The 12,996-nt window shown below is 39.4% G+C and overlaps 1 protein-coding gene across 1 annotated transcript; it reads left to right on the top strand.

The window, feature by feature from the left end:
• The first annotated feature begins 606 nt into the window (after positions 1-606).
• Positions 607-9,784, top strand: LOC121366615. Its single transcript, XM_041490987.1, has 2 exons — positions 607-896; positions 7,334-9,784. Exon 2 carries the CDS (start codon positions 7,345-7,347, stop codon positions 8,341-8,343), a length of 999 nt encoding a protein of 332 aa, XP_041346921.1. The 5' UTR covers positions 607-896; positions 7,334-7,344; the 3' UTR covers positions 8,344-9,784.
• The last annotated feature ends 3,212 nt before the right edge of the window (positions 9,785-12,996 follow it).

Here is a 12,996-nt window from a genome sequence, read left to right as displayed (position 1 = left end):
TAAAGACCATCCCAGTCTCTAATAGCCAGGGACAATTACATTGTCGCTCACAGATAAACTAATTACCAGTAAATACTACTTAGGGTTGCAGTAATAACTGTGATCACACCTTAATAGATTGTTTTCATCAATCATGTGTATACGTGTGACGTAAATATCTGTTAACTATAATGCAAATTCTGTTACTTTTTAAAATTTGAACTTAAATGGCAATAAATTAAAACACAGAAAAAACAAAAAAACAATGGACGAAATGAGCAATAGACGAAAAGGTACCGCAGACGAAATGACCAGGGCCCAGTTCCACAATTGCACTAAGACGGTCTTAGTGCTAAGATCGCTTTGTGGAACGGGGCCCAGGGACGACACAAATCGTAGACGATATGACAGGCCCGTAGCCAATAGGGGGTCGGTTGACACCCCCTCCCCCTTACCGGTGACTTTTTTTTTCCAATATGACACTGGACCCCCTTAAGCAACTCGTGTGAGGCAATTCGTGCCTCACCATAAGCCTAAACGACCCCCCCCCCCCCCCCCCCCCCCCCCCCCCCCCCCCCTCCACCTCTCAAAATCCTGGCTACGGGCCTGTATGACCTGGGTCCCTTCGGTTTAGCGTGAAGCGCATACACCAGTCTAGTGGACGTTTTTCTGCTCGGTCTACTGAGCCCAGAGCGCCTCGACCCCGACGCTAGTATACGTTTATTTTTGCGTGGCTCCGCGCTTAGCTGTTTTTGCAAATGACAATTGTGGCGTTCAGTGTCTTTTCTATTGAAGCAGCTGGCTACCGTTGAGCGACCATCGGGCGCCTGATACACGTACAGTGTTCGTTTTTGTACTGCTACGAATGAGAATGTACTGACACTGAACAGGTACACGTTGACTAAGCAGGAGAACAGGTAAACATTTTCATTGACGTGTTTTCATTATGAACATATTTCTAAAAAATTTCGTTCGTTCTTTCTTTCTTTTTTCTTGTTGATAATCATGGGGAGAAGGGGGACAGTTATATTATTATATAGTTTAAGTTAATACATGTATAACGGAGGTTCTGCACTCCAGATATCTTCCTTACAGCTGGATCCATACCTCTGTGCGGCGTATTGAGAGAGAAAACCCGCTGTCGCCACTTCATGGGGAAGGTCGGGGGAAGGTTGCGCGGAGTTGGAACAGCCGATATTTCGAGGGGTATAATCTTTAGGTTCAGGAGGTGGGGGTGGGGAGAGCAAACAACAATCTTATCTTTACTAATATATAGAACAGGGCAAACATGTAGCATCCCCAAGTGTGGAGCATACAACACGAGGAGGTTCGGGACGGAAGTCCGTACTTATATGGCTGTATTTAGTATTATGATTATTATGTTGTTCTTCTTCCATCCGTGTTGTTTTATGAACATCTATTCATTATACTGTGGGCCTATTTTTATACTGCTTTATTGATCAACATGTTGAAATACTTTATGTACAAATGTTAAATAGAGCGCGCGTGTGCATTTTATGAATATTTCATTTCATTTCAACTTGCTTTCGTGCCTATATCCAATTACGGTTCAAGCACGCTGTCCTGGGTACACACTTCAGCTATCTGGGCTGGCTGTCCAGGACAGTAGGCCAGTTGTTAGTGGTTAATTGTTAGTGAGAGAGAAGAGGATGGGAGCCGGTACCGGGCTGCGAAGCGTGTACCTGACAGCCTTATGTCCAATGGCTTAAGAATCTAATTAAAATTAGCTCCACTGGTTAATTACTATTACCTGTGGATCTAACAGCACCCCGTTGGAGCTCATGTCCAGTTGACCTTTCATTCGACCAATCAAAACCTTACTTGCAAGATCATGCCAGTGATTTGAAAAGAATTTGAAAACATTCGGGATTATGCCGAGGGTATGCGAAATGATTCGGGTGAATTACGAAGTATGCTGGAAACTATTTGCAATATAAAATATTATATAAAATTCGTTTCATGACGAAAAAACAACAAAAAACAAACCGTGATAGGTTAGCCATAAAATCTTTTATACTAGTATACAATCCAGAGTTTATTACTGCATTTTCCCCCCTGTTTTTTTAATGTTGAAATAGACCAACAAGTTCGCCTATTGCATAAATAGTCTCACCCGATATTTTTAGAATTTGTATGCTCCCGAATAACGCTATAAAAGGCGAAGTGTAATTGGTCGGAATTTAAATTGTTATTTATAGATGAAATGTCACCTGGACATGGGAGTCCACACAATGCTGTTAGATCTACTGGTAGACCAGTAGAGCTAATTTTAATCAGATTGATGGCTTAACCACGATACCACCGCGGCCGATTTTATTAATAAAACGTTATCTTGTCCCCCACCCTCCTACCTTATTTATTGGCAGGGTGGGATATAGTCATGTGGTAAAACGCTCGATTGATGTATGGTTGGTCTAGGATCGCCCCCACCCCCCTCGGTGTGTCTATTGGCAGGGTCGTACCCTGATCAAAATCCATGGGGAGGGCACTACTTTTTATAAACAAATGAAATACTATACAAGAGGTGTGTATACTATTTTCTGGAGTAAAAAAAAAAAAAAGTTAGATTCTCATGGGGGCAACTACCCCCTGGAGCGTATGGCCCTGATTGGACTATTTCTTGACCCAACCATTGCACCCCGACTGATATAATATATTAAAGGCTGTGGTTAGTGCTATCCTGTCTGTCGGAGGGTGCATATAAAATATCCCTTGCTACTAATGGAAAATGTGGCGGATTTCCTTTTGATGGAATCAAGTGGGTTTTTTTAGACGAAATTGCAAAAATTTTCGGTGAATATGGCATGAACATTATTCAGTGAATACCATTAAACGATATAAGTAGAAAGATTATCATTCTAGGAATCGACTGATATACGTTTTGTGATGTAAATCTAATTTTTTATGTTTTGTAATTGTCGTTTTTAGCGGGTAGTGGTGTGTGTGTGTGTGTGTGTGTGTGTGTGTGTGATCGATCTTCATTTCCGACCCTCTGTATACATGAACAGCAGCTATACAGCGTTGCGCGTATCGGTTTTCCATCAACTGGCAAGTCATACACTATAACTGCATAACGATTGATGACGTCGCATTAATCTTCCACCCCTCTTGAAAAGTATATTCCATAAAATAGTAATTTAGCAGACGGCGAGAAATTACTAATTAATGCCCAATAAATACAGAATATGTAAAAACTCAATATCAGGTTTAATATATAAGAGAATGAATGAATTAATGTTTAACGATACCCCAGCACAAAAATATAAAGCTGTCATGTCTTCATTCTTATTATGTTATTGCCATTTAACATGTATTTATTTATCACACAAAGTTCGTTCTCCCTACTAGGCCTACAAATAACAGTTTTGAATTTGGTGACAAACTAATATCCACATACTCGTCTACAACGTCAATGAGGCTTCGAGGTGAAGTCAACGCCAGGTGACGCCACACGAAAATAGGATCCTACGTGAAAAAGGAAACCAGTCTAACAAGTCGTTTTCGTACACAATTAAAAATAAACAAATAACATCAAAATACAGCGTATTCAACTTGCATTAATTATGAAACGAAATAAAAATAAGTAGAAACTGAGGTGCAGATCGAAATTTTGTTTTATTTCTTGTTTGTTGTACCGTAGGCTTAATGTACGTAGGTAAGGTGTGTACGTGTTGTACGTTTTTTCGTGACTAACATTAATTCGGACCAACTGCAAAATGGGAGTAAAATTATTATTTTGTATTAATATTTTTTTCAGAAGTGATAATCATTGTGGAGTACAATTTCTGTGAATTTACATAAAACTTTATTATGAATTTTTTAAACAAATTATCGTCAATTGCTTGGGTACCAGACGTTTCCCCTCCAAGCCAGTTCGCCCCCAACTATTTGTCGGTTCGCCCCACCCCCAATATTAATGTTAGGCAGTAAAAATGACATTGATTAATATACATGGGTGTTAGTGATCACATGACCTATTTTACTTACAAACGTAGTCATGTTTCATAATTTTGATTGTTTGTTGTTGTTTTTTCCTTATCGATATTTTAAAAAAGGATACACTAAAACCCCAAGTGGGGGCGAACAGGATTTGTTTGTTGGGGATGAACATATATGAGGTTTGGGGGGGGGGGGGGGGGTGCACATTTTATTACCATTCTTCAAACTTACCTGGATGCTGTGAATGCCTTTTAAGATAAAATTTATTTTTGCTTTATGACACCACTAGAGCACATTGATAAATTAATCAGCTATTGGATGTCAACCATTTGGTAATTGACGGTTTTCCATTAGCAGCATTATTACTAAGTATACACTTCTCCACACAGGACAGCAAATATCATGGGGTTTTATATACCAGTCATGGGTCACAGTTTGGGACAATATACATTCACACCACTAATAACTATACTTTAATGTTTTTATAAAACATTTTGTCACCTTTCCTTCTCTCCATTTAATAAACAAAATGTTCCACTTAAATTGGTTTTGGAATATAGATTGCAGTAGTGAAAGAATATGGGCCAATTCATAGGCGTACGGGACGGGGGGGGGGGGGGGGGCTGTAGACACACCCACACACCACACCCAGTTGTGTGATAATTGATCTATTCGGGCAAAAACTGTCTGGTCATTCGGGTAAGGATGGTCTTGACGTCACATGTCATTCGGGCAAGTTCAGTTCAGCCCCCCCCCCCCCCCCCCCACACCTAAAAAAAAATGTGCCTGTGTGCCTATGGGCCAATTCATGGTATGGTAAACTGAGATGTCTTGTTAAGAAAACGATACCCAGGGCTTTAGATTGGAACTAAGCCAAGGTATTAAATGCTGTGCCTAAAATAAACATACCAAATTAAATACAAACATGCTAACCTCAAAACAGTTTACTTCAAAACCACTGACCGGCCTCGGTGGCGTCGTGGTTAGGCTGGTAGGTACTGGGTTCGGATCCCAGTCGAGGCATGGGATTTTTAATCCAGATACCGACTCCAAACCCCGAGTGAGTGCTCCGCAAGGCTCAATGGGTAGGTGTAAACCATTTGCACCGATCAGTGATCCATAACTGGTTCAACAAAGGCCATGGTTTGTGCTATCCTGCCTGTGGGAAGCGCAAATAAAAGATCCCTTGCTGCTAATCGGAAAGTGTAGTCTATGTAGTGGCGACAGCGGGTTTCCTCTCAAAATCTGTGTGATCCTTAACCATATGTCTGACACCATATAATCGTAAATAAAATGTGTTGAGTGCGTCGTTAAATAAAACATTTCTTCTTTCAAAACCACTGAAATATTTTGCTTGAATTAGATTAAAATAACTTTAATGCAATATAACCCTTTGGCAGCAGAAAACTATATATATATATATATATATATATATATATAATATATATCTATATATATATATATATTTTTAGATGATTCTATTTATCTATAACATATATATTGTGTGCCACCATGTTAGTGAGATCTAAAGACTTGAGTGCCAGTGCCACTATCCCCATGCAACAGCTGTGAAGGGTGAACTATTTTTTTCTCTATCTCCCTCCCTCAGATGAATTCTATTTAGTCTATCAACATATATAGTTGTTTGTTTTAATATGTCTAAAAATATAAATATCACAACATGCAATGCATCATAATATACAATACACAATTAGAAAAAAACAGTCGACAAGCAATCATAGTTTCGCAGTGTATTTATCCCCAGCAATAACTATCCAGGTCTTCCATCTACTCACCCCTCCCTCTCTCTCTTTCCTTCTTCTCTATCTCCCTCCCTCAGATCAAAGCCAATTAATGTCAATGAATTTGTGTGTGTGTGTGGGGGGGGGGGGGGGGGGCAGAAATTGTATGAACCCAAATGTATGTCAACAGAAAGCATTTATAAATGTCTAAAAATATAAAACCAACAACATGCAAAGCATCATAATTTAGAAATATAAATCACAATTATGTAAAACAAACCTTTTTCCTGTTTTAAGAATAGGCGTGAACACATGTTGACCAACCACAGCTTTCTCAGCACTTGAGAGGTGTGGTTTCAAAAGTGTGCAGTTACCTTTTTCCATTAGCAAGGGATGTTTTATATGCATATTTCACAGACAGAACAGCACCTGATTTGTGCGGATGCATCGCAATGTTCTGTAATAATATCCATCCCAGTAAGCCAGCAATAAGTATATATTATTTTTCAATACAAAATAAACCACCATTGTCAAAATAACTGTATTATGTTTTGCTAATGCATTAACCCACGTACTGAAATGACACTCGGAGTGTTTTCTTAGTTAATTGGTATTTTCTTTCCGTGGCCTGTATTTGTGATTCCTGATAGGTAGGTATCGTGAGTGGTCGTTTTTGCTTCAACGTACCCTACCAGTATGCCTAATAATATGGGGTTTTTTATTCTTTGGATTTTTTAAGAGACAAAAATACTATAACTCCATTTCGTTCTATTGATGCAAATTGAAATATATTTAGTTAAATAGTTTATTATACTATCAAGTCATTTATCAAGTCCGGTTGATGAAAGCGAAGCACCTTGTCATAAATTAGAGCATTTGTTTACACTGTGTATACAGGAGTTGGTCGGAGTTGACGTCACTTCGCCCCAAGCTAGAGTACCAGACGCCACGAAGACGAAAGAAAGTGGCTGCCATCAGTTAGCAGGAATAATCACGGGTTTTTTTTATTTACTCTAACATTACGTGTTTTTCATTTCTTAAAATGTCAGTATGTGTTGGTGGTCCGGGTATGCATTTTTCCAGCACATAAGGCTCATATTTGAGTTTACTGTCCTTTTAAATAAAACGTTAAATACTGCCAGTGGTGAGGTATGGGACAGCACTTCTTATCAGGAAGTTTTGTTTCATCTGGCCACTATCTTCCTGTGATTTGATAAACGAGGACCAAGGAAGTAGGTACTATTGTGCTTGAAACAATAGGCTACTCAGAAGTGCTTTATTTTTATACAGAATGAAGCAGCATACTTAGTTTTTGTGTATAACATTAAGAGTACGGGGTTGTATTTATATCTGTCGTGTATATTATGTTGATTGAACTGTTGCTTGTATCAGTTTGAACATCATATGTTTCTACTCCTTTATGTCTTCACTGGACTAGGAAGCTGGTTTATACATATAGGTATTCATGTATTTATATATGTATGTGTGTAACACCCCCCCCCCCCCCCCCACACACCTCACCCCACCCCTTCCCCCACTCCCCCCCCCCCCACCCCACCCCACCCCACACTTTTTGGCACCTTCCTACGCCCGTGGTATTCATACACTTTTATTGTTTTAAAATTTGGATGTACATGTAATTATATTTTCAGGGGAAAAAGCCATGAAACCATACCAAATATTTGGAAGAACGTGCGGACCGGAGGTTTTCTTCTTGCTTGGATTTTCAGTGTGCCTTTCATTAATGTACATTATCTCTATATATAATAGGCCTATTGCTTCAGTTGAACCGACATTGAATATACGTGACCAGCCCGATGCACCTAACCAAAGCAAGGTTTTTAAATGGACAGGAAAAGGATGGCAGAGGTTAATCAATTTCTGCACTTGGTCTGACTTCCATGACTGCAGTATGTTGAAAACGCCCAATGGGGACACGCCTATTTTCCACCATGACCCCAAACACGACTACACTTCCGGCATACTGATGAATTCTGGGATGAAAGAACCGCAGACGATCAGATCAATTCTCGACTACCTCGCACACGACCACAGCATCACGTTTCTTGACGTGGGCGCACACGTGGGCTCCATAGGTCTCCAGATGGCTAAAGTCGGCTACACAGTCGTCACCGTCGACCCGTTGCCGGAAAACGTCGGCAGACTGTGCAAGTCGGTGGAAAGGGGACGATTCGTGGACAGTGTCACTATTCTCTTCTCGCCAGTATCCGACGCCCACAAAACCGTGGCCTTCAAACGCAAGTGGAACATTGGTGAAACTAAAGTTGAACTGGTGTCGACAGAACACACAGAGTATAAGACTGCAACGCCTTCATGCGAGTTGTCTCCATTGCTTTCAAGTACAGCGACTCTGGATAACGTTTTGCCCTTTATAAAATCGCACAAAGTGTTCGTGAAAATCGATGTTGAATCTCACGAATATTTTGTTATTAAAGGTGCGGAGGAGTTTTTCAGACAAAAAGAGGTTGTGGGAATCTTCATGGAATGGATTCACGTGAAGAAAACACCGGAAGCAGTAACATTAATATCCTTATTAAATAACTATGGCTTCAAAGCATATGAACTGAATACCATGGTCGAGGCACTTATAAATGAAGATTATAAGAACTGGCCTATGGACGTTATTTGGAAACGACCTTAAAAATTAATATTCAGTGATTTGCTTAATACTTCTGTATTTTAAATATGTTTCTTATTGTAACATAATATTCCAATGATTGTAATACTTTAAACAAACACACACCATAATCATTAATATTAGCCTGTCATATATGGGTTCTTTTCATGGCACATTACATGGACATATTCAAGAATGCTTAACCCGTTTTGCTATTTTGAGATGACCATAAGCCAGCTATTTTTCAAGAATCGACATTGTTTTACTGCCCCAGATGATTCAAAGTTCCCTGTCCTTGACACTATCATATAGTGCCTGTAGTTTTTGCAACAAATCACCTGAAACCATACAACACCTTTTATTTGAATGTAGTTTAGTACATTCTCTGTGGGAAGCAATAGAATAATGGATAAGAAATGAAACTGGAATTAATATTACTCTAAGCAGAGATATAGTTATGTTAGTCATGATTAACAACAAAAAAAGGTACTTTTGTAAATTGGCTGACTATCAACATAAAATATTATATTTACAGTGTGAAAATACAAAAAAAGAAATTTACATGTCAGTGCCTCGAAAAATATTCTACATTGCAACTATGAAGCATTTCATAAGGAATGGACACCCTATAAAAGACTTTGAAAGAATGTTTTAATACTTAACGACAGGCGTGCGCTACAACAGCTTGTTCTGAATGTGCACGTTGTTCTGGGGGTAATAAATATTTAAAAACAAAAAATCCATAAAAAATATATATGTTTGCTGTTGAGTTCATTGCGTCCTCCTCGGTAAAGTGATTCAAGCCATATTTAATATGAAAGCATAAAATCTACTTTTCTGACTAGGTACAATAGTATAGTGCATATGTGGCGTAAAATAAATAACAGAAGATATATAGAAATTAGAATTAACGATCTAAGTACACGTTTGAAAAAAAAAATAGGCCCGCGAAGCTTGTTATTTTGGTGACACCGTGCATAGATTTCAATGAAAACATTAGAATATACTTTGATCTTTGTGGAAACAGTGTTCTTTTTAATGATGTCATGTGATAAATTTCGATTCGTAGGTAACATCATGTATATGTAGGTAAGATTGTATATTCGTAGTTAACTGTAATTCATTTGTACACATGCACAATGCCCTGAATTGTTGTATACTTTAATGTAACATAAATCAATGTAGCACCACTATATTACACGTGATTTACATGGGTGTAGCAGTAATGTTTTCACAATCTGTGTCTATATTAGACGTGATTTACATGGGTTTAGCAGTAAAGTTTTCAAAATCTGTGTCTTAATAGTGTGTATTTGTAGGTAATTAGATTCCTTACTATAAACTCTGCTTTAGTCCTTACCAATACATAGAGGCTATTTAAAAAAAAAATTCGAATACGATTTTTATTGCAACTCGTGATGTGTGATCTATTTATTATATACATCTTTCCTAATTTTTTACAATATCTTTCGCTTTTTGTTAATATCTTTCACTTTCCCTATCGATAACACCATGACATATTTTTTTCCAATGGACCTTTTCCAAAAAATGTACTTGATCATCGACTTTTTAAAAGAAATTTTAATAGAAAATTATCTTTATTTAATTATTAAATTAACATTTGCTGTGCAATCATACCTGACAAAGCGATTCTCCAAAAAATAACCCGACAACAAAACGAATCGAACCACAGGCACTTGACACAGATTAGTATACATGAATAAAATTCAAGATGTGTTGTATATCGGCAAATTTGATACATTTGCGCAATATTTTGCTTATACTCTCTTCAAACATGACAAATGTATTGCCACTTAACGTGTATTTACATATACCAAACATTTCGATCCCTACTATATATCTACAGCCACCAAAGTCACTTCAGACGTTGTGGGGCGGGACGTAGCCCAGTGGTAAAGCGTTCGCTTGATGCGCGGTTGGTCTAGGATCGATCCCCGTCGGTGGGCCCATTGGGCTATTTCTCGTTTAAGCCAATGCTCCACAACTGGTGTAACAAAGGCCGTGGTATGTACTATCCTGTCTGTGGGATGTTGCATATAAAAGATCCCTTGCTGCTAATCGAAAAGAGTAGCCCATGAAGTTGCGACAGCGGGTTTCTTCTCTCAATATCTGTGTGGTCCTTAACCATATGTCTGACACCATATAACCCGGAAATACATTGTGTTGAATGCGTCGTTAAATAAAACATTTCCTTCCTTCCTTCCAGACAATACAGAACTAGAGGTGATCATTATGGCCACTGCTGGTGTTACTGCGCCAGTCGTGATTAATATGGCCTTTGAGATTGCTTCAAGTGTTGCAGGGCCAGAGGTATCTCTACAGCCACTTCAGATTTTGCTGGGGTAGTGGTGGTTACTGTAGCTGTTGTAGTCGCTCCCGATGTTGCAGGGTCAGGGGTCATGAGTACAACCACCGTAATCGATGCAGATGTTGCAGGGCCAGAGGTGTTGTTATAGCCGCATCAATGCAGCCATCACGCTTGAAGTAGGACCAGAGGTGTTGTTACAGCCGCATCAATTCAGCCATCACGCTTGAAGTAGGGCCAGAGGTGTTGTTACAGCCGCATCAATGCAGCCATCACGCTTGAAGTAGGGCCAGAGGTGTTGTTACAGCCGCATCAATGCAACCATCACGCTTAAAGTAGGGCCAGAGGTGTTGTTATAGCCGCATCAATGCAGCCATCACGCTTGAAGTAGGGCCAGAGGTGTTGTTACAGCCGCATCAATGCAGCCATCACGCTTGAAGTAGGGCCAGAGGTGTTGTTATAACCGAATCAATGCAGCCATCACGCTTGAAGTATTGTTATAACCGCATCAATGCAGCCATCACGCTTGAAGTACAGCTGCATCAGAGAAGTAGGGCCAGAGGTGTTGTTATAACCGCATCGATGCAGCCATCACGCTTGATGTAGGGCCAGAGGTGTTGTTATAACCGCATCGATGCAGCCATCACGCTTGAAGTATTGTTATAACCGCATCGATGCAGCCATCACGCTTGAAGTAGGGCCAGAGGTGTTCTTATAGCCGCATCAATGCAGCCATCACGCTTGAAGTAGGGCCAGAGGTGTTGTTACAGCCGCATCAATGCAGCCATCACGCTTGAAGTAGGGTCAGAGGTGTTGTTACAGCCGCATCAATGCAGCCATCACGCTTGAAGTAGGGCCAGAGGTGTTGTTACAGCCGCATCAATGCAGCCATCACGCTTGAAGTAGGGGCAGAGATGTTGTTATAGCCGCATCAATGCAGCCATCACGCTTGAAGTGGAAGTGGGATGAACGGGATTTTGACTGCAGGGCCAGAGGTGTTGTTGTAGCTTTAGTCTCCACATGTCCGAGCCTGTGCTAGCAGCATTGGAAGATTGACCGCCCCACTTTAAGAAGAAATAGGAAGCGGGGTCGGCCCCTACTACACTTTTTCTAGACTTTACCTTGCCTTATAGTGATACCATCTCGTATCCTCCGGAATCGGGCCCGTCCGCACCACTATACCAACCCATGACGACTGGACTATACTCGTCTGATACTCTTTCTCTCGGCTTCTCAAGATTTGTATTTCAGCACAGCACTACACCTTCAACGTCTAATGACTGTTAATCTAGGGGTTTTCTTGACGGGATGCAACCCATCTCGTCCCTATAAGCTGTGCACCCAAACGGCCTTAACGAAGCCACTCACGTGCACATATCGATCGGACTTTAAATTTTTAGATCTGCGTTCAAAATTTTATGTCGAAATTACTTTCTTTTTTTAATATTACTAAATAGTCCGATCCTCTCTTCTTTCTCTCATTTAATTTTAGACTGTCCTAAAATGCTCCATATTATATAAATATTCGGCCGAGCAGTCAATTCTTTTTATTTTTGGCTTGTAACTTCTTTTTTTTGATATTTATTCTATTAACTTTTTTACTAATCGGAGGTCGGACTCGGGATGGGCGTGTTTCGAAACCCTAGTTTGCAGTTCTTTCAACTGTGTTTTTGTTGAACTCTTGAATTTTTATCTTGATGCTGATAGTTGAACTATAGTTTGACACCCAATCTGGATAACTTACTCATATCAACAACTTGATACTTTGAAATTATAGCTTTGTTAAAAATTATAGCTTTGTAAGTTCTATGATAGGTTTGTTTGCAAGAAGTATTTACGATGAACCGTATCATATTTTAGATAGTACCTCTAGATATAACAATTGTAAATGTGATTGTGACATCACTATAATGCATTATTGTATGAACAAAATCAGATATGCTATGTAATGCATCAGTGTTATAATGAGTTCCATAAGGTATGGCGTGTAGACCGTGGAATACGCCGTCTAGCTGTGGTTGAAATATTTTGAGACGGCCCTTGTTATTCATTTAAAAAAAATACAATAATAATATGGATAATAAAGAAATTATTACACTCATGTGTGTCGTACTGATTTTACGATACTTGTGTCAGAATTTCGCTCGGGCAATACAAAAACCTGACCCTCGTTTCGTAAAATCAGTACGACACGCAAACTCGTTTAATAATCTCTGTGTATAACTCTTTTCATGTATGGTATCGTATTGTTAATTTTCAATACAGTTACGTAGCAAACCGCGTTGTAGCTCTATTTATTATGAATGAAATCGTAGTCGATATACCATCACCGTGTCTTAAAGGGACATTCC

The sequence above is a fragment of the Gigantopelta aegis genome, unplaced genomic scaffold, assembly GCF_016097555.1.
Source record: "Gigantopelta aegis isolate Gae_Host unplaced genomic scaffold, Gae_host_genome ctg6398_pilon_pilon:::debris, whole genome shotgun sequence".
Classification (NCBI taxonomy): Eukaryota; Metazoa; Mollusca; class Gastropoda; order Neomphalida; family Peltospiridae; genus Gigantopelta; species Gigantopelta aegis.
Note: the sequence above shows the minus strand (reverse complement) of the source record. Positions and strands in the feature narration are given on the sequence as shown.

What these genes read in the sequence shown, in the direction of transcription:
- LOC121366615 (XM_041490987.1), top strand. Translation starts at nt 7,345, where the DNA reads ATGAAACCATACCAAATATTTGGAAGAACGTGCGGACCGGAGGTTTTC.